Consider the following 21,871-nt stretch of genomic DNA (forward strand, 5'->3'; position numbering starts at 1 on the left):
TACTTTCTTATCTTCAGTCTGAAAAAGTAGTGTCCACTAGTGATTAGGTAGAGACACAGGTATTTCAGGTGTTAAGGTCTGGACCTGTACCTAAACCACTAAATAAGAGTACACGTACACAGCCCTATGTCTCTCACTCAGTCACTGACTCATTGTGTAATGACTGCCAAAATTCTGGTTCTTTTCTTTCAAGCAAAGCAGTTAGGATCTTCACAGCAACTTCACAGGTACTTCATATTTGACACTGCCATTGTTATATCCTTGTCCCTGTCGTCCTAATTAGCAAGTTGAAGACAATAGGTAATTCTCTTAGCACTGTGGTGCAAAATTACCTTGTCAGTTGAAGATGTATGAAAATTCACACACATAATAATGGTGACTAGGGGTGGGTACCGGTACAGAAAATTCAGGTCCAGGTCCGGTTCAGGTTCAGATAATCAGGTCCAGGTCCGGACCTGAACCTGGACCTGATGCAGTATGACTCATACCAATGGTCCATTTCACTACAAATAAATCTGTTTGGTGGAGTATTAGACTTACACCGGCGTTTTAAAATCCTTCAACACTAACTGCACCTGCATGATTGGCTGTAAAACTTGGTAGAAATTACTATAAACTCTACTCTACTTCACTCTTGTTATTTTCTTCCACCTACTAGTGCCAAAACATGTGAATGCCTGATAAAATAAGCTGTTAATTTTCTGATCGGTCCAACATCCTAATTTTTTCAGGTCTGGTTTTTGTGGACCGGTCCAATAAGAAAAAACGGTTTTGTACCGGTACGCTGTACCGATACCCAGCCCTAATGGTGACTATTGAGGATAATAATGGTGACTTTTCCATGTGTATAGAATGTGTATTTTCATCAACATGTAAGGCTGGTATTGGTGGACAGTATATATTGAAAGGTGTGTGACTACATATTCGTTTACAAGCCGTTCTGTCTTTGCACATTCAGAAATCCATTGAAGGATCCTTTGTGAATACTTCACCTAATGTAATAACAAACTTGTAAAATTTCCTAATACTGAACATGATCTCGAACAAGTTTAGCCAACTGAAGAGTTGATTTTTTACTGGCCTTGAGGCTTGACAGAGAAGAGTCTAGACAGACACTATGTATAGTATTTACAGGTTCATTGTACCAGGAAATTCCCCTAGCTTTTCTGTCATGTCTACCCGAGAAATTACGCGTTACCATTCGATAATTTCCAAATGTGCCAAAAGTTAAGAAAATTTGGTGTCATCAATTTGATCAATCAAAAATTATAACAGCAGCAATTCCAACGTCCGAATCCGGTATTCAAATTTTCAACTGTTACACCGGATCTCGAAGTGGGTTCCAATAATTTCATGGGTGTGATTAAACTGATAACAGACAAACCCCATGTGATAACCTAAGTTATTACCCAGTCCCAAGTCCGGAACACAAAAATCAAACGTCAGCGCATGTTATTAAAAGGTTTTTTTGTATACATTCTCCAAGTAAAAAAACAAGTCCACCCACCTTTAGTATTGCTAGTTCCCGCCAAACTGTCTATATCTTGGTGCGCCAGACTTCGACATAACTTCACACTGGAAGAGAAAGTGAAACACACATGTATTGATCAACTAACAATTTGAAACATCCTTGAAAACTTTGCTTGAAAACAAGCTCCAAAATAAGCTACGAAAACATACACTAAATCTTTAAGACTTTTGCCTCCATAAAACCTGTAAGTTGTGCTGTATGCACGATTTCCCTCGTTTAAAACGTCTTGTAAAATTCATTTTCTGTTTTGTTACAATTTTTTTGTGGCGGGCTGAAAGGCAACATGGCCGACAGAGATGATCACAGTGATAGCGCCCAGCTATCTACCACTTTAACAAGCTTACAATTGGTCTAGTAAGCCAAATAAAACGTCAAAATATTTCTCTAGATATTAAACAGCACGTTATAACAATAATTGGGTGAAAATCCTACTTACAAGTCCGACTTTCCGCTCTTTTCCCAATTCTTTAGGTTCTCGGCAGTCAAACAGACGGCCGCCATCATGCATTCGTATGATAGGAAAGTGCCCGGATGTTACCTGCATCCGTGACCCCGTGACCTTTAACAGGTTTGAAAGATTTACGATAAAAAAGGTGAAATTGTTCACTAACGTCATGTTAGAACGAGACACATAATTTTCGTCATCAGAAATATATATTGAGTCATTTCCCTCCAATCTGAACAATACATGTAAGATTCGGATAAAAGAAAGGCCTGTCCAGTTAGTCATGATGCCACCTAGCGACTTTGATGAGAACTGCAGTTAGGAAAGTTGCGTGATCCATGTGTGATACATGTGTGTGCTCGTGAGGGACAAGGTAAATGGTTTTGTAAGTTTTATCGATCATTTAGAATTTCCCTTATCAGTCAGATTCATAGTGAAGGGGGTGATGATATTGTACACGCACGTTTTAAGTCATGATAATTTGTTGAAATGTCTTTTTGGAACTCAAACCTTTTTTTCAAATCGTCCTCCTCAGTCGCCCCCCTCCCCATATCTATCTAACACTTACAAGGATCAGCACAATAACCAAGTCAGCACAGCGCTCAAGACTGCCTTGCATATTGGAAGTGAAAACTTGAAATAAAGAATTTTGGTTCCTTATATCACTTTTATGATTCGTATCAAATGACATTGGTATGCAGGTATCTTGAGCTCCAGACATGCCATAGTGAGCACTTCAAGCAGTTCAAAATACAGTGGAGATAGCAAAATTACAATACATACGAATACCGAGAAGTGATTGGTATTGATTTCTATTGTTATTGTCTTTTCTGTGACAGCCTTCGAGTCAGACTGGAGAACAAAACTAAGAGGTGTGCAGCTGCCTGGAGTACTGAGCAGAATCGTTGACATTGATCAAGGATGTTACATATGTCCGGCCTAACCAGAAGAGGCATAAAACAGTTACAATGGTCGGAGTCTCAGTTACGCTGCCTCTCCCATTGTTTCACAAACTACGAGGATGCTCCTACCACTGTGTTCATGGCACAGACAAACCTGATAACACCAAAGAAAGGACTGACCACACAACAACCACTACATAAAGGAAAATCACACTACTCAATACTGTGCAGAAAAAACTCAAGGACAGAATGCCACCCAAGGTTACACTTACGGAATTTTGAAACGTCTTCCAAGTTTTTTACTTGCTCAAGACTTTTCTCCAACACAGCAGCAGTATCGGCAAAACCCCCAACAATAACCAAGAAGAAAAAATTCTCTCTAAACCCCATAGACGACCTCCAGCCCTTGGTTCAGGTCCCGCTCCTGCCACAGATAGAGCGAGTTGTGGACCCCACAGGGGAAGAAGTACAGAGAGCTGCTCAGTTGTTTAGACCAGCAGGGCAGAGACACAAGATTGAGTTTGTCCTGTCTGCTCCAAGCCCAGATCACGCACCAGAAAACAGCAGACCAGAGGTGAGGAAAAGTGTTGTTTGTATCCAAAAATAATTTCATCAGGTTGGTAGCACATTTATGACGCTGGATATTGGAGTTACCTGCTTACATTTTGATACCTATCAGACATCTTCCTCAGAGCTTCTAACTGGAGTGCTGCTTCCCGCCACTATATGGAGTGAGACACAATCATGATAAGATTGACCAGTTGGGCAATCGTAGACAATTACGCTAGAGGAAGTGCCCCTTGACCGACATCTACCACATGGTTGACAGGACTCGCCATTTTGCCATTTCGCCAATCACGCAACCCTTTCGAGGGGATAAAACTAAGCCACGTTTTATATTATGTTCATCGGAGAAGTATCACTCCAGTTAGAAGCTCTAAGGAAGATTTCTGATAGGGCTAAGGCATTGAAATGTTATCAGATGAGAGACATTGACTGTGGTAAAAGAAAACTCCAACATCCAGTTTTGGGGTTGGCTAACTACACAGTACAAATCATTAGCAGATATCAATTGGGGCAGACAAGAGTTTGTAGCCTTCATCTGTGGTGCAAGTGGTAAGGCAACCACACTGCATGGTCATCTGGATCAGATTCTATTGATACGTGGGCTCGAGTTCAATCCTAGGGTCTGCTCAGCTCGCACATGTTGTATTTACTTGTATTAGGAATTGTATTCATCACTTCAAATGTTAACCTATGCTGATGGTGCTGATACCATTTGGAAAGTGACAGATGGTCACAAAAACTGGAAATAAAACAACAGTTGAAAACTTGAATGTGTAAAAAGAGTCTCTTTATTCATCAACTGGCCTGCTATTTTCCAGATTGCCATCATGGGTCGCAGTAACGTTGGAAAGTCCACCCTGTTGCAGTGTCTGTTCAGAGAGGTTCCTAACCTGGTAGTCAAGACATCCAAAACTCCGGTAGGATTCATCAGTAGTTTAAGCAAGTGATTAGTGTTATCCCTGTAGCTCAACTGAGAACCCATCACAGTTGAGCTCCAGGTTCCAAAAATTGGTAGCTGGGAGATCATGGGACCGCGTAGCACAGTGGTACTGTCTTCGCCTCGTGACCGAGAGGTTGCGGGTTCGAATCCAGCTGCTGTGTTACCGATCTTGTGCCCTTGGGAAAGGCACTTTACACGGCTTTCCTCACTATACTCAGGTGAAAATGAGTACCTAGCTTCGGTTAGGGCCGTCCCTCGGATAGGACGTTAAATGGAGGTCCCGTGTATGGGGAGAGTCACACCCCATGCACGTTAAAGAACCCCCACACGTGCGATGGTGCAGTGTGAGATGGAGCAAACCTTTCTGTCTGGAGTTGGTGATTCACTTCAAATCACCCGGTTGGAGGCCTGGCGAACCTACATACCGTATCAGCCAGCGAAAGGGTATATCACCCCGTAAGGGGCGGTATAACCCCGCCGCGTGTAGACATGTGCGAACATGTGCACATGTGTGCATGGCGGCTTTGAAAAGGTGTCCTTAACACCTGTTTCGCCATACCCTCCAAATGGAGAATCCTTATAAATAAATAAATAAATAAATAAATCATGGTTCAAATCCATGGAAGGGCATGTCAGGAAGGGACATAACATGGGTGTCCTATGTTTGATGAGGTGCCTCAAGCACATGAAAGGGGAACGGCTAGCAACAACTCCCTGCAAAAGATTCTGTAAATGCAGTTTCTGCATCACCCCTTCACACAGCACTACCTCTCAATGCGTATACACTTCACATACACACAATGAAACACCAACACAAGTGTTAAGATGGGCGCGCGTGCGTTGACTTATTGATTAGCCTTCACACTAGCATTATTATGCAAAACTCTAGAATGTGGTAAATGCATCAACGGTAATCTGTAACCATGTCTAATAGTGTCCAAAATAAACTCAGGTGCACCAGCATTCTCTCAAAATTCAATGTTTCTTTTCAGTCTCCCTCTGACGCTGATATCTGGATCTCCTTCTTGGAACTCAAAATCTTTTAAGTTCATAAATTCCCTCAAAGAAGAAATTCACGGCATGTCTCCGACGAAGTCTCTCTGTCCCTGACAACTCAGTCACTCTGCATGCGAGAAGTCTGAAATTGAAATTTACGAAAACAAAATTCAATTAAACTTTCTTGCTGGCCATGGTCTCGAACTGCTGCCCCTTCTACCTGAAGGCGCACAACTTGGAGCACGTACCCCTCCAGTGCCCCTCCTCCCCACAGGCAATGCAAATGCCCGGCTTCTTAATGCTTGGGACAGAAGATGCAGCGTTACCCTAAAACCTAAATGGTGGTTGAAAATTCTTGTCCACTTTTCCTCGTACTCCTTCGTGGCCTTCTTCGCCCTCATCTCTGCCTTAAAAATACATTTCTCATCATCTGAGTTGTCTGCCAATTCATTCTTTTTGTATTCTTGCACAGTAAGCCAGCCGGCTTCGGAGTTGTCTGCCATAAGAATGCATTTTTGACAGAAGGAAATCAACTTCTCACCTTCAGTAAGTGAATGGAGAGCTCTCTCCGTCTTCCCTCCTTGCACCTCCGTCTTTGCTTCCTCCAGCTTCTCCTTCAGCTGTTGTGTGAAGTCGTACTGTTCTTGGAAGGCCTTCCTCTTTATCTTGGGCGCCTCGTCTGTCTTCATTTTCTTCAAGTTCAACTGCTGTACTTGCTTCTCAGCCAGTACCTTCTTCAGCTCACCTTCTTCAGCTCACCCAACTTTTGATCCATCATGACGGAAACAGCATTCAGAATCGCTAGCTTGTTGAGTTCAATAGCCTCTGTAACTGCTTCCGCCTCCATGATGAAAAAGAACCGTAGAAAGACAAACTTGTTGTTTCCTGTGGGTCGTGCCAAGCGTCGAATGAACAGACTACTCCTGTAGCAGTATAAGTCCTTACCATACACCTGTGAATCACGCCCTGTGTGCGTGATCCCTCACCTGCGTTACACCTGCCTTAGTGCAGAAACTCAATTATTTGTTTTGCTAATTTGTCACGGTGACAAAGTTAGTTCCTCAAATGCAAATAATTATCATAAACTTTCGCTGTGGTTTTATGTCACATTTTGCCACTTCACCGCAAACTAAAAACCACCGCAAACATTTTCCTGCTGTCTTCTGCTCACCTCGCGTACAGCACCCCTTCTTGCTACATGCATGTACTATATATACATTGTCACAGTATAACAAAATGTTTGGGGTACTTACAAAGTTACAACAGTGAAGATATACACAAATACTTTCAAGACATATTTTTTTTTATTTTGCATTCCTTAATTTCTCAATACAACCTAACGTATACTGTAGTGTATAAAAGCATGCTAGAGAAGTAGTACTGTACTAGAGTGCATATTCCCTGAGGTTACAGTTGATCACGCCAGCACTGTCAAAGTAAAATGTGGACTGTTCTGTTCGTTTGTAGAACCCTTCCTTGTCTTTAAGTAACCAGTTTCGTAGAGGATGTATCCAGTTGCTTGATCAATTTTGCCTCAGATAAAACCCAGCCTTGTCAAATCAAGCCGGCAGCCGGCTATTTTCCCCGCCTACTTTACATTTTTCAGCCGCCTACTTTTGTTACAAAATCCCCCAGCAATTTGTCTTGATACAGCTCTGGCAGTTTTCTGATAGCTTACTGGGTCTTCAGGGATCTGAAAACTGTCATTTTGACGAATGTCCCACACGTGTATTAGGTTTTCTCTGTTGTTTACATTATCTGAGCTTGCAGCAGACACTGCCACCACACCTCCAAGGAGGCGGAGTTCTAATATCTGGACCTTTGAGTGCACACATCTAGCTCTGTGTGCCTGTGACTATTTTTTGGACTATAACTAGAAACACAACATGCCTGATTGTGGATGGATTCTTTCACAAAATGGTAGAGGTTAATTCCAAGATATAAGCTGACAAGAAAAGTTGCCCAGAATACACCAAAAACAATGTTTAGGAGTCTAAATTTACAAATTTTTCACTTCGTGCCTCGCTGCAAGCTCAGCAGCCTGCTACTTTCAGATATTAGCCTACTACTTTAAAAGTTTCTGACAAGGCTGAAAACCCAAGGTAATTTTCTGTCCTGTTTCCAGGGCCACACCAAGATGGCTAACTTCTTCAGGGTGGGCAGTGCCATGACGTTGGTAGACATGCCTGGATACGGGTACAGGCAGCCAGCAGACTTTGTACACATCGTGGAGGACTATCTGCTACAGAGGAAGAAGTAAGTCACAACTACTAGTAATATAATGTGTTTTTTGTACACCAGGTCTTTACATATTTAGATATTTCAGTAGTACTAAGGGTAAGAACCATTACAAAACCACCCGTAAATAGTTTCATCAGGTTGGTAGATCAATCGAACAAAGTCTTCTTCGTTTCACAACCTTCTTTTAATTCTTCCGTAGACATTTCGGCGACTATCTGTTGTCTTCATCAGTACAGAATGAAACCAATAATATAGGTGCCATATGAACTAGACAGAGTCAGTGCAATCCAAACTTAACCTATTGTATTGTGACGTAATTACTTGACATGGAATGTTCTCGAACGTGATACGTTAATCATCCTTTGTGACGTAGTGGCAAGGATGCGGTCCCAAACATGGCTAAGTTTAGATTGCACTGACTCTGTCTAGTTCATATGGCACCGATAATATTTGTTTCATTCTGTACCAGGGGTTTAGCCAGCGTCCGTTTTTCCGTCAATTGACGGAAATTTGCTGCGTCTGACGGAAAAATTTTAAAACCAATCCGTCAACCTTGACGACAAAAATCCTTGGTGGAAGCTACAGGCGGCTTGGGGACGCCGTCCACGGCCGTAAAAGCCACACACTGTTTGTTTTGCTATTGTTATGATTGTTGACAATGTGTGTCGGCGCCCTTTCGCATACGATAATCTCATTAAAACCCGTTTTTCAAGGTCTCAGTTCAGTCCTTGTAATTAATTTTCGCGGTTTTCGCGACGATTGTAATTGGTTGACGGAAAAAAAATTCGAGCTGGCTAAAGCCCTGTTCTGTACTGATGAAGACGAAAGACAGTCGCCGAAACGTCTACGGAAGAATTAAAAGAATGTTGTGAAACGAAGAAGACTTTGTTCCATTACAAAACCAATTTTTCTTCTTGTTCCTGTACGAAAAAAACGACCTAACAAAATCCAGTGGACGGAATTTTGGACCGAAAAGAAAATGAACACATTATATCAGCATACACATGCTCAATTGCATTTTTTCTGGCCCACATTCCATGTCGTTAGCCCTTACTTAGGTTATTTGATGGCAAAAATCTTGTATGAATTTTTACTTCGAATCTTTAACCATAGGATTAACGTTAGGGTACCTTTATCCGTGGGGTAACCTATATCCGTTGTATTTGAAAGAAATGTGTATAGAGGGATTTCAGGTTAAAGTACATGGGTTTCAATCTATTTATAATATTTTCAATCTTTCGATTTGACGATCCCAAAATACCCTATTTTTTAATACAACGAATATACGTTACCCCAGGGATAAAGGTGACCTAACGTTATCGTTTATCCCTGCCAGCCTGTTGTTAACAGTGCTGCTCATAGATGGCAAGTTAGGCATCATGCGTCAGGACTGGCCATCTTGTCTGACCTGTTACCTTTTCTCCCTACCAGCCTGTTGTTAACAGTGCTGCTCATAGATGGCACTTAGTTAGGCATCATGCGTCAGGACTGGCCATCTTGTCTGACCTGTTACCTTTTCTCCCTACCAGCCTGGTATTAACAGTGCTGCTCATAGATGGCACTTAGTTAGGCATCATGCGTCAGGACTGGCCATCTTGTCTGACCTGTTACCTTTTCTCCCTACCAGCCTGGTATTAACAGTGCTGCTCATAGATGGCACTTAGTTAGGCATCATGCGTCAGGACTGGCCATCTTGTCTGACCTGTTACCTTTTCTCCCTACCAGCCTGGTATTAACAGTGCTGCTCATAGAGTTAGGCATCATGCGTCAGGACTGGCCATCTTGTCTGACCTGTTACCTTCTCTCCCTACCAGCCTGGTATTAACAGTGGTGCTCATAGAGTTAGGCATCATGTGTCAGGACTGGCCATCTTGTCTGACCTGTTACCCTTTATCCCTACCAGCCTGGTATTAACAGTGGTGCTCATAGAGTTAGGCATCATGTGTCAGGACTGGCCATCTTGTCTGATCTGTTACCTTTCTCCCTACCAGCCTGGTATTAACAGTGGTGCTCGTAGATGGCAAGTTAGGCATCGTGCGTCAGGACTGGCACAGGATCGAGATGCTGGAACACGCCAGGTTACGTTACGTGGTGAGTCCGCCTTCCCTGACTACTGCGTATCCTCTCTTCCTGCAGTTTGAGAATGGCGGTCTTCATGGTAGATGGCGCCGCTGGAATCGCGTCATGGGATACCGTTGCTATAGAGATGATTGAGGAATTTAAGCGGCCGTACGTGGTATGTGTTTCGTCAGATTTTGAAGTGTAATTCACAGTCCGTCAGATGGTCGATAGGGTGGCACCCATCTCCATTTTGATACCCCTTGGGCCACACACAACTTGGTGCAATCATTTTGTGATGTAAGTCCACTGGTACATAGTTGTATGTGTTCAACTCCCATACTTTTAACCAAATACTCAGTGCTAAGCAGAGAAAACAGCATGCACCATTTTTTAAAGTCTTTGATATAAGTTGGTTGGGATCAAAATTTATTTTAGATTGGAGTTAAAATCAAACCTGGACCTGGTAACAGATAGACGTCACACACTAATCACGAGCATGCCAAGAGGGTATCAGGCAGTCCACCAGGAAATTTTGTGGCCTTTGGGCCCAGTCAGGTTTACAGCTACTATGGGCACCAGTGCAAATGTGACCATAGCATATTAACTAAAGGTTAAACCTAAATACAGTCAAGGACCTCTCAAGGGACTGCTAAAATCTAGTCAATTTAGACAGGTGGTCACAGGACAGGATTTCATGATCATAACTTTAAGATTGTGTCAATGAAAAATTTTATCTATCTAAAATTATTACATGTATGTAGAGATGGTCGTCACAGTATTTGCAGTGTTTGAGATGTTTGTGTATTTTTCATAAAGGATCCACAGAGAATGAAACAATGACCAGCTGCATGTTATGTTTTCCAGCTGGTGATGACAAAGATAGACAAGGTGTCGCAACATGTCCTCCTCAAGAATGTCCTGGCTGTGAGACAGGTGATCAAGGAGAGAACAAAGGCATGTCTTCCTCAGGTGTTCCTGGTCAGGTAAGGGTTGATATCAATTTTGGGCTTCTTAAAGATGATTGAAGGTACCATCCTAAAGTTTCCTAAATAGATAAAATACTGTAAATGCAGAAACTTTTGCAGTGGTTTAATGGTCGCATTTTTCGCAGCGGCCGCGCGGCCGCTTCACGGCAAATTTAAAACCACCGTGAACAATTTTCCATGGCAATAAGAGACTACAGTGCATAGTGCTACCACGAAATTAAAACCACCGCAAAAAGTCAATTTTCCCACTACCGCGAAATTAAATCTCTGTGAACTTAAATGCATTTACAGTAATACCTGTAAGAGGTATTAAGGAAGCCCTTTACATCAGGGCACTCCAGCCATCACTAAACAGAGCCGGTACGCGGTGGGTGTTATAAACTTCCTGGCACGTTTAACCAAATGCTGACGTCACGTATCCGCAAGATCACGTTAATAAGATCATGTGTTTGTAACTCTCGCGAGTTTACATTCTGAAGTGATTGGTCGCCAGTATTGATCCTAAAGAAGGCGACAGTGGTCGTTGAAAATTTGATCCATGTATAGCTTTGTGTTGGTAGAAAGTTTAGCTTTGTACTGTGATAACTACCAACAGATATACAGATGAGCTTCCATGAAAAAATACCTGTCTTGTCCACTTGCACACCGACAGTCAACAATGAGCTGCTTCATAGTTGTAGAAAAAAGCTTTAATAGACTAAAAGATTCTTGGTCAGTTTTGTAAGGAAATGGTAATACATGTACCAGTGTATGTACGTTTAGATAAAAAATGTATTTTTCCCTTTTCTTCTCTCCCCACACAGTGGCATGACTGGAGATGGGGTCCCACTGCTACAGTACTTCTTTGCACAGGTCACTGACTCCCTCAAGTGATGAGCAGATGCTATACTTATTGTAATCCTCAATTTTATGTATGGACTTTTGTGTGGTGTTGGTGTGACACAATTGGTGGAGCGTTCGGCTCGGAATCGAAATGTCCCAAGTTTGATACCCACCATGCCTCAAAGTTGGACCCTTGGGAAAGGCACTTTACACGACTTTCCGACGGTGGAGTGACGCCCACCGAGCCTCTTCACCTTATCTGTCTAACTGTGTGCCAAAAACACACTATGGATTTGGTGCACCAATGTGACAACATCTGCACAGTAAATTCCACTAAAAATCATTAAATTATTATATTATCATATTATTATATCATTATGTATGGACCAGCAAGAAAGCTGACAATAAATTTTTTCATCATATTTCAGACATGATGGAAAAAATGACATGAGAAAATAGTTTCAAACAGCGATAGAAAAACAAATAAGAAGTCAAAATGTGTTCCCAGCTTTATTTCATTGTTACCGCATTTTGTAGAAAAAAACGCAGCATTTTACTCAGACAGAACATGACAGAAAATCTAAAGTCCGTATCCTTCTTTTGTTGCTCAACAAGACAACATATAAGGGTGTTAATTAATATATACCAGTGAAGGTAGTCTGCTTTATAATAATAGTGTTTGACTCAAAATAGTTCTCTTTTTTGTCATTTCATATTTGATTACTAACAGACCACTGGCATTAACTTAGGATATAGTGGTTGTAAATGTAGAGCACTAGCAGTGTTCTCGCCAGGCCTTTTCTACACTGTAATTTGGATCCCATATGCTGTGATTTCGATCCCCTATGCTGTGATTTGGGCCCCTAGCGACTGTCAGCAAGAGATTGTGTGACACAAGCTAGTTGAACTTTTAAAATGAATTTGCCATTTTTCACTACACTATATAATAAACGTACCGGTGCAATGGCCTAGTGGTTAGAGTGTTCGCCTTGCATTCGGTAGGTCGTGAGTTCGATCCCCGGCCGAGTCATACCAAAGACTTTAAAAATGGTACATGCTGCTTTCTCTGCTTAGCACTCAGCACTAATGAGGAAGAGCATGGAAGTTAAACACACATCACTACCAGCGGACCAGCCCCCTGCTGTAGTGACTTGCACATGTGTGGCCCAAGGGCTACAGAAATGGAGATGGGCGCCACCCCTACGCATCTGTTACTGATGTACGGGCAACTTTAACTTAACTTTCTATAATGGAGAGCCACATAGAAGAGCCGCATGGAAGCGCAATGTGAAGACTAGCTGACATTCAAATACTGGATACACTACACTACTATACAGCATAACAAGCGAATCTTGTCATGTGAATTGCTGGAATCTTACATTGACTTGGCCCCAGAGATTCAGATGAACATAAAGGCACAAGTTCTACACCATCTATATTGTCAGTTGTAGTTTTTGACACTTGGACATTTCTGCCATGTATTAAGGCGCCTGTTGAAATGTTGTCTTGTTGAACCTTTTGCCTTATGCTGAAGGCCCCCTTCCCACTAGAATTAGATGACAATCGTCAACTGTCAACCTTCTATGTCCTCCCTGTCATGAACTTTGAAGCAGGACTAAACTACTATATCTCCCAGTAGTTATTGCGAGGCAAAATTGCTACATTTTCTTAGTTCCCAGATCTGAATGCTGATAACTATTAAAACTACAATTGTAAAAGAGGAGATGTTTGCAGGGATTTAATTTCGAAAAAAAAAAATAGAAAATAGCCTTTTTGGTGCAACAAGAGGCAGAAGACAGAACAAAAATATTTTCATAGTAGAAATATTTCGTCATAATTTTAAGTTTGCAATGAAGAGGTTACCGCAAAAACTTTGAACATAAAACCATTGCAAACATTTCCCCTTTTGCTGTAGTCCTAAAACATGACACAATCTTTATTGACAACGACAAGAGTACAGCGACTTTCGTAAGGTCTACATGTATAACAACTACTTACAGTACAACTAAACACATATATATGGATATCTATAGGTATGGATACATCAACATAAAGGGTCTAGCATGTCATTTACACTATTGGTTCTACGGTATAAACAATCGTGGATACATGTCTGCCCTTCTACAGTTCATTCCTCAGGTAGTGGTCCGGTCTACTCCTGAGCAGGTTACTGTACTCGGACACGGGAGTGTCGATCTTTTCACACAGCTGGCTGTCCACCAGCGGCGCGCGACCGTCACCGGCGGGTTCACCATCGTCACGATGCCGCCTGCGCCTGCCGTCCCTCTCCCGGAGACAGTAGCCGCGGACCGCTGCGTTCTTCCTGCGGAACTCCGCCACCTCCTCCTGAAGGTAGCAGAACACATGACACGGGTACATAAAGTAGTACGGATAAACTTGTTGATGGAAAGGCAAAAAACCTTATTTAAGGGTCAGCCAGAAAAAAACCTGTGCTGTGTGGTCACTAAAGGCGTCGACTCTGAGACTGTATGGTTTGGATTGTGAAAGTTTTCTGTTTCGTGAATAAATGCGCCCCATTACGGGGGTCCCGTGCTCGAGGAGGTGCCTCGACCACATTAAACAGCTTCATTACTCAACACATTTGGTACCTACTGGCTGGCAAAATACACCAGATGATTATTACGCAACTGCCCTTCTAGTGTGAGCCGGCTGTAATTAGTTTACCTCCGCAGGGCGGCATTTCAAAGTGGATGTGAGAGGGTGATGCGCCGTCAGGATTTTGTTGTTTTCTCATATTTTGTGGCTTGTACCCTGAACTCGAACATATCCGTTTTTTGGTATTCCTAAAGTCCACCCTTCTATACTTTTTTCCGCGTCGAAGCCAGCCACTTTGAGGCCCTTAACTATAGAAATCCCCATAGGCCGAAAACTGTGTTCTGTACCTGAAACACGGGCCCCAGCTCGTGGATCCTCTTCCACAGGACCTTGCTGAAGTGCTGGTACAGGATGACGTCAACGTTGTTCCACTTTCGCAGCTGCGCGTGGAGAATATCAGTTGTAGGATGGTCGGGGACGTCAGTTTTAACCTGAAAATGAAAGTTTAAATTGATTTTTGAATACGAACCAGTCGAGCTCAAATCATCAACTAAATGAATGTTCGACCAATTTTTCTAGTTAGCTGTACTTATATTGAATTGTTTTGCCAGTTCATTTTAGTGATGCTGAAGAAGAGTGATGGATGTCACTCAAACATCCGGAAGTTTATCTCCGTTTTTTATCAAGTTGTAGAGATTGAATTGTATTTCAATGATTGCCTAACCTTTATGAACAACTCAATGGATAGTTAGCTATAGGCTAATTTTCCAGTGGTCGTGAAAGAGAAGACAGACGCTACATGTATGTGTAGTATTTGGAACTTTGTTGTACAGGGCTAGGGATAATTCTTTAGCCTTCGTTGCAGACTTCGAACAGGGCAAAACTCCCTCCACAGCAAACTCCCTTCCACGGTCAACTCCCTTTCCCGACATGAGAGAACCTCATCATCATTATCATCAGGATGTGCTGGTTGTACGGATGGCCATGACTCTCTTCCTCCATCCTTCCCTATCCTCCATAGCCTTGGGCAGTTCTTCAGCCGAGCAGCCAGAATCATCACAAATTTGAGAGAACCTAGGCAACGTTGAAAATCGCAAACAGCCCCCCACGTACCCTAAATAAAAACCAGCCCCGTTCGAAGCCTGCAACGAAGGCTAGTAATTCTTAAATTTGAGCTCTTTTCGATAAGTACAATGAACAGTGGGCCACGACTGAACGACCTGTCCAAAAGACTGCGACCCAGCAGCATGCGAGCAGGGTGGTCGAAAACATATGGGATTCGAACTCACAACCTCTTGGTTCAGAGGAAGGGTCACTAACCACGTGCACTGGACTACGCACGTTACCAACCTGGAAGCCGGGTTCAAAGTAGACGATGTCGTCCAGAGTCCAGCACATCTGTCTCTTCAGCAGTACCAGCGACTCGTCCATGTACTCAGCAATCATGACCTGTGGTGGCAAGGTGATAGTGTGGTTAGGTGGTTCCCAAAGGAAAATCTCAAGGCTGGGATCAAATCTCTGGCAGGCCCATGCAATGTTGTGCTCTTTGGAAAGGCACTTTAAGAGTTAAAACACCTATTTCTTCACTCAGCTTAGGTGAATATATGACTACCTACATGTTACTTTGACTAGGGATGCCATTTCGGATGAGATGCAAAGGCAAGGGCTACTCTCAAAGCAGAGGTTCGGCTCCGACTATTTTTTAAGTGTTTTAGGCATTTTCCAGCTTTCTGTTTGGTCCCGGTTTTCTTCACGTCTGCCAACTAAGAAGAAACGGTACAAAATAGGAAGCCCGACAAAAATTCCTAAAAACAAGTAAAAAAAACTGAAATTGCCGGAGCCGAACTTCTGCTCGGAGCGTACCAGAGGCCCTGTGTGTTAAGCAGAAACACCCATTGAGCATGTTAAAGAACCCACCTCACTTATTGAAAAGAGTACTGGTCATTCCTAGTGTGAGTACGTTGTAGTAGATCAAACCCTATTGGGCTTAGCTTGTACCTACTGTAAACTGATGTGTTACGCCTAGATCTAGAGACAGTTTACTGGTTATACAAAACAATGACCAGGTGGAAGTTGGTCTCCATGTCTCGGATGAGGTCCTGCATGGCGTCTTCGTCTTCAAAGTTCTCGGGGTCAAGGCCGAGGTCGTAAGCCTGCGGGTTCTGCAACAGGGCACGCTCAGACGCCAGGGAGCTGTTAAGGGGTAAACGGTGTCTCTTAAGCTTAGAATATAGACCATAGATCATAGAATATGTAAGTGTGGTTATGGTTTCAGCAGTGAGACACACAATAGGAAACACAATAGGAAAGTCGTCGACAAGTCTGCCAGGCATTTTTGGCAGTAAAACGCCGGTGTACTTTTGAACTTCACACGACTTTTCTAGCTCACCATACCAAGGTGTAAAAATTGGTATCTGAACAACGAAAAGTGGAAATACATTGTACAGAAATGTACACACAAAAATACCGCCCACGACTTTTCTCTTTACGTCTTGTACATGTATAGTTTGGTGTCTTCTATATCATACTTTTCGTTCCTGAAAGCTGCCCAGCCAGGCCCCAGTTTGAACATGTAACGTAGGCTTTAAAGTGCACTCTCACCGCACTTGCGTCAAGCTTGTGTCACTGCGGGTTTCGTTAACTGCGTCACTGTTGTTTTTTTCTCGATTTTTTAATAATTTAGATACTAGCATTGCGTAATACGTAAAACTATGACCTAGAAGATAACAAAATACACAATTAGTAGGAAAAAATCCGTTCTTTTATCTCTGAAATTCGTTGAGTATCTTTCGAAACCTGCACAGTGACGAGAGTGTAGAGTGCACCTTTGATGGACTATCTACTCTTTATGCTGTTTACCTGAAGCGATGAATGTACTCCCCCGGCTGTAGCAGGAACTCCTTGAGCGGGTCGGAGGCCAGGATGCCCATGCGCTGCGCCAGGTGGTACCGGTGGAACAGGGCCGGGAACTGCGACTCCGGGCGCCGCAGGATGGTCACGTACGGCGCCTTGGGCATGACGAGGTTCATGATGCGGGGGTTGTACACCGCGTGGTTACACAGGATGTCATAACTACGGAAAATAATAATGATAATAAGTTTATTGCAAATTCTAGCCCGAGGGCTAATTGCAAGTGACAAAAAATGACAGACAAATGATGGTAGACAGTATAGTAAACGACTACCCTAGTATTACTTAAAGATGAAACTTATTGGGTTTGACTTTCTGAGAAAGTGGAAGACGAGAGATCCCACTTTTTCTGTAATGTATGGGTATTGCGACGTTAAAAGGAGAGCTAGTAGTTTCCTTTTTGTCTGTAACTTTAAACATGGAGACATTAGGATAGAATTTGGTGGCTTCTTTAATTAAGAGCTCCTTTTTCTCTTGATCATAGAAGGGGCAGTTTGAAATAAAATGTGTTTCGTCTCCTACAATATCTAACAAATATGCAGGATGGATCTATGATTGACGTTTAAATATTGCGTTAAGCAGGTTCTTGCCCAAAGCCTATGACAGGAAAACAGTGGTGAACAAAAGGTATTGTATGTAAATTGTAACTGTAAAAACTGACACAAATAATGTATTTGACGTTAGAAATGTTTCTATCATATTGGAATGCGGCAGGAAATATTTAGAATGCCAAAAAAAATTAAATCAAATACAGATGTTTCGAAAATGTTACAGAAGGTAACAAACACCCACACTGTATAATGTGAAATTTATTCTATTCCCAATCTTTGAACATGATCCTTTGTTTTTCTGTAGTTCTGTTCTTTTCAACATTTCAGACTCAGTAAAAGTAATGGTCAAACGAATAACTCTGGACAACCCTGGTACACAAGGTTCCGAATGACGAAGGCTACTTTCAGTCAGATTTGCGTACGGATCGTAAGTTGTTGTCGCCCCATATCCGACGCATGGGGCGGATTCACACGTAGCAAAAAGGCGTCGTAGACCATTGTCGTACGACGGGAACTTTTTCTCGTGTAAACCGAGGGGACCTGTCGTACTGACCTGCCAGTCCGTGAAGGCAGCATGTGGTTAGTCTGGAAACACTGTGGCCAGCCCGTGTTCTCATCACCCTCCTCTTTCGGTAACACAAACGTCAGGTTCCTCAGGTCTCCAAATCGCTGGAGAAAATGACAGGAGGAGCATATAATATTAATTAATTTTATTGTCTCTGTGAGCAGGCCATACTCTCCAAGCAAAGGTTTGGCTCCGGCCGTTTTTGTTGGGCTTTCTATTTTGTCCCATTTTCTTCATGAAAAAAAACAAACAGCCGGAGCCCAACCTCTGCTTCAGAAGTAAACAGACCAAAGCTCTAGAACATAAAATGAAGAGGCAATACAAAGAAGCCAATATAGGGAGCCTAAATCTAAAACCAAAGAGCTATCTACTACTCAGAAATCACGACCATATCATGTCGAGAACGCGAGATATCTAAACCAGACGTTTCATTGCAGTACTGTATGAAGCTGCTAAGAGGCCCATTATCGAACCTGACCTTCGTTTTCCCGACTCCTACCAAATACCATACCAATTCATTCACAGCATCTCGAATTATGCTGCCCACAGACAGACAAACACACAAACAAACGGCACCAAAAACTTATTGTCGAAGGCAATAAAGAAGCCAGTTTACCTGTAGTATATTGGTTACTACGTCGCCCTTGGCCATGTGTACGCTGATGAAGACTATCTTGGTCTGCTCTTCACACCTGCGACTCCCAGGTATTGTCTCCTGGTGGTTTCTGATGGAACAAAACAGACAGAGACCTTTTAGAGAGTCCATTACGTGCAAAATTACAAATACATGTACTAACAGCCCCCCTTTCCACTAGAAGCCGAACGCGCGGCGACCTCACTGCTACCTAAATTGGAATTGTGTAACCCTTAACTTCGTAATGGGAGTATCATGTTCAGGCAAAAGTTTGACTGAAACTGAAAGTAAAAATTGACTGAAAAGACAACAAAACACACTAAGGTAAAAATAATCAATTCGTTTTTTATTCATTGTTGAACGCTCTACCAAATTTTACAAAAGGCTCAAAGAAAGTCCGTTGAAAAAGGACGGATTTTGACGCTTTGTGTGTTTTGCAATCTGTTACTAGTAACTCATACTTTTGCATATTCTAATTATCAGGGTTACACATGTTATAGTTTACACAAATTTATTTTTGGTCGCTGTACAGTCGCTCAGCGATCGCTGTCTAGTGGTAAGGGGCTTATAACGCTAGCCTCCTTCGCAGACTTCTGAACGGCGCAGTATGGGGGGGGGGGGTTGTCTGAGTCGCGATTTTCAACAGTGGCTATGGTTCTCTATGCCGGGAAAGGGAGCACTACCGCAATGGTGTCTGTATATTTTGTGGGTAGGAAATTTCTATCGTTCCGGGTAGCGGTAGAACTCAATTTCCCGGGATAGGGAACCTTATCCCATGTTGAAAATCCCGAGTCGATATCAGCACTCCGGATCCCCAAAGAAATAAACGCCGCCACTCCCAAAGTCTGCGAAGAAGGCTACCCTAACGCCACCACCGCCACATGTGTTTCCCGGATCGGTTGTCAAACACTTGTCCTAACTCGAGCGCTCTCACTTCGTTATTGTAAGAGGTGTATCTATTGTTGTACCAGGCCTGGAGAGCGGATCTTGTTATTCGATCCCAAAAGTGGAGAGAGTCAGCTAGGCACGTAAAATACGGTAAAATGGAGTTCAACTGAAAAGCTAAGGAACTCACAAATCGAGGGTTTAACGACACCATCATGAAATTAGAAAAAAAACTTATTGTGATTTGATTTATATAACAGCCATTGCTGCAGACTCTTTCCGACTGTTTTCTTTTAAATCTATGTCACCGTTTTCTAATTACATTGTTTCTTATTACGTCCCTTTACGTCCCACAAGAGGGAAAGATTGTTACAAAAGAAAACGGTTATTTCAAAGAAAACAGCAGATTGTAGCCTGTAACTGAGGTTATGTTTTATTGTACTACTTGCTTGTATAATCCTCTTGCGCAAATTACGGTATACATACATTTTTATGCATATCCCCATGTGCCAAAGACGATAAAAGTCTCTAAGGGCATTTCCGTTCCTGTGACGTAGAAGTAGAAGGCACGAGCTATTGATGCGTGATTTGTGAGCAAAAAAATGTGAGCATTTTACTTCGTCTCTATCAGACTGTCTGCGCTGTCTATAGCCGGGAGATTACTGTAGTTTGCCAGAGTAGTTTGACCACCATAAGGTTTCACTTTCCCACTCATGTCAACCTTAGAGTGGACTGACTCTCTTAAGTCTCTACCGGGCTGCCGAGCTACGCTGGCTATTATATACAGGGAGAACAATTTGTCAGGGGAGTTTTGCTAGCCGGCCGCACGGGGTTAGAGTGGACTGACTCCCCTGGCGAATTTCCCGATTTTTTTTGCCACAATTTACGATCACCGACCAACCCCCACCCTGGTAGAGGCTACATTCTACTGCGCGCTCAAACAACCAAGAACAAAAGTACAATGCCCTACCTGTCTTCAGCTAGGCGGCCTAGGGTCAGCACAGGTAGGCCCGAAGACGCTGCTCTGTTCACATCCTTGTCTTCCACAAATATCTTCCTAGTCAAGAAGACGTAGAAGGCGGCCCATGAGACAGCGGCGAGGACACACATGGCGGAGGTCTGTCTCAGCTTGCCTCGGCACCGCAGCGCGCGGGTACAACTCGCCGCAAACATCTTGAAAGTAGAATATCCTCTTCTTCTTCTTCCTTACACTACAGTACGCTAGGTATATCGCACGAAATTTTACTCACAGAGACAAGCATATGACTTATACAAGGGGGAACACTTGGAAAAGTAGTCCGTATTTCCAGCCGAACATTCAAACAACATTCACTTGTTGATCAGCTTTTCAGAGAGTTCTTTTATGGAGCTGAATACTTCGTTAGCTTAGACCCAACGTTGTGGAAGCGTTTCTGTGCCAGATGACAAAATATTAATGTTCTGTCTTTCCGTAATAACCACAGGCTTTGAGTGTGGTAAATACGCTTTAGTTTGGAATAAATAAATATTTACGAACATCCCCTTCCGCAACGGCACGCTACTAGTGTTCCTCTACAAGAACGACAAGGCGATTGTTGAGCGTTGTTAGAACAGAATGTTTGCATCGCTACAGTAACGTTAGCGAGTCCAACTCTCGAGAACACAGCTGTTTCACTATGCCACAGAATATCACCGTGCCACATCATGTTAAACATACTGTCGGTAGTGTCCAACTGGAAAATGGTACGAAATTCGCTTTGTATTTTATTTCTTCCGGTCGCCCTTCTCTGTACTCTTCGTTTGCTCGAAAGGTGGTGGTCCCAAGTCGTCAGCACTGTCAAGTCCCGTGGAACTTGTGTTTACGGCTCTGACTCGGAGGAAATTTACGAAATTCTCAGAACGCGTTTTGTATTGTTTCGGCCTTCTTTCCCTGCAGTGTTCTTTGCTTGCTCGGATAGTCGTTGCCCCAGTATATATACCCCAGCACTAGTGTCTAATCCAGTGGAAACGTTGTTACGGCCCTGAAGAGACAAGAAATACGTTCATACATTATTAAACCGCAATCGTAAACTTGTTTTTTAGTGCAACAAATGATCAGGTCAGTCATGTAAACGATAAAGATTAAAAGGTATGTCACGCACGTTTGACGTGGGACGCCCACATACTATTACATTGTAGATCCCTTATACCCCCCTCGCATCAGGTGCGAATTCGATCGGACGACTAGCCTGCGAGCTCTACTTTACAAGGAGGCCTGACCCTGACGGGAAGGGGGAACTCTGCCATTTCTTCGTTGGCAT

The 21,871-nt window shown here is 42.8% G+C and overlaps 3 protein-coding genes across 5 annotated transcripts in view; 1 reads left to right on the forward strand and 2 right to left on the reverse strand.

Annotated features, from left to right (window-relative positions):
• The window catches only part of LOC118418866 (THO complex subunit 2-like), a 38,418-nt gene extending 36,325 nt beyond the window's left edge, over nt 1–2,093 (reverse strand). The window contains exons 1-2 of the mRNA XM_035824962.1: nt 1,968–2,093; nt 1,508–1,575 (exon numbers count right to left, since the gene is read on the reverse strand). Of these exons, the coding sequence (XP_035680855.1) occupies nt 1,508–1,575; nt 1,968–2,035 (136 nt within the window). The 5' untranslated portion in view covers nt 2,036–2,093. The remainder of the gene's footprint in view (nt 1–1,507; nt 1,576–1,967) is intronic.
• A 205-nt stretch (nt 2,094–2,298) lies between these two features.
• On the forward strand, nt 2,299–12,035 carry LOC118419524 (GTP-binding protein 8-like). 3 transcript variants are annotated; one of them, XM_035825942.1, is made up of 7 exons: nt 2,299–2,349; nt 2,816–3,452; nt 4,264–4,362; nt 7,507–7,637; nt 9,614–9,713; nt 10,548–10,666; nt 11,473–12,035. In XM_035825942.1, exons 2-7 carry the CDS (start codon nt 2,898–2,900, stop codon nt 11,540–11,542), a joined length of 1,074 nt encoding a protein of 357 aa, XP_035681835.1. In that variant the 5' UTR covers nt 2,299–2,349; nt 2,816–2,897; the 3' UTR covers nt 11,543–12,035. The 3 variants fall into 3 exon arrangements, with proteins under 3 accessions (XP_035681835.1, XP_035681833.1, XP_035681836.1); XM_035825940.1 differs by lacking the exon at nt 9,614–9,713 and adding an exon at nt 9,759–9,858; XM_035825943.1 differs by lacking the exons at nt 9,614–9,713; nt 10,548–10,666; nt 11,473–12,035 and adding an exon at nt 8,959–9,079.
• Nucleotides 12,036–12,779: 744 nt separating this feature from the next.
• LOC118419523 (galactose-3-O-sulfotransferase 2-like) overlaps nt 12,780–21,871 on the reverse strand; it is a 10,650-nt gene continuing 1,558 nt past the window's right edge. Inside the window, exons 2-9 of the mRNA XM_035825939.1 lie at nt 20,563–21,592; nt 18,690–18,798; nt 18,062–18,177; nt 16,907–17,119; nt 16,111–16,240; nt 15,398–15,496; nt 14,395–14,538; nt 12,780–13,837 (exon numbers count right to left, since the gene is read on the reverse strand). Coding sequence (XP_035681832.1) covers nt 13,613–13,837; nt 14,395–14,538; nt 15,398–15,496; nt 16,111–16,240; nt 16,907–17,119; nt 18,062–18,177; nt 18,690–18,798; nt 20,563–20,765 — 1,239 coding nt within the window. The 5' untranslated portion in view covers nt 20,766–21,592 and the 3' untranslated portion in view covers nt 12,780–13,612. The remainder of the gene's footprint in view (nt 13,838–14,394; nt 14,539–15,397; nt 15,497–16,110; nt 16,241–16,906; nt 17,120–18,061; nt 18,178–18,689; nt 18,799–20,562; nt 21,593–21,871) is intronic.

Source organism: Branchiostoma floridae, chromosome 7 (genome assembly GCF_000003815.2).
Source record: "Branchiostoma floridae strain S238N-H82 chromosome 7, Bfl_VNyyK, whole genome shotgun sequence".
NCBI lineage: Eukaryota > Metazoa > Chordata > Leptocardii > Amphioxiformes > Branchiostomatidae > Branchiostoma > Branchiostoma floridae.

Excerpts from the sequence above, each read along its gene's own strand:
- LOC118419524 (XM_035825942.1), top strand. The coding sequence starts at position 2,898 with ATGTTACATATGTCCGGCCTAACCAGAAGAGGCATAAAACAGTTACAA. Across the intron at positions 3,453-4,263 it reads CAGAAAACAGCAGACCAGAG|ATTGCCATCATGGGTCGCAG; the intron begins GTGAGGAAAAGT and ends GCTATTTTCCAG. Across the intron at positions 7,638-9,613 it reads TATCTGCTACAGAGGAAGAA|CCTGGTATTAACAGTGGTGC; the intron begins GTAAGTCACAAC and ends TCTCCCTACCAG.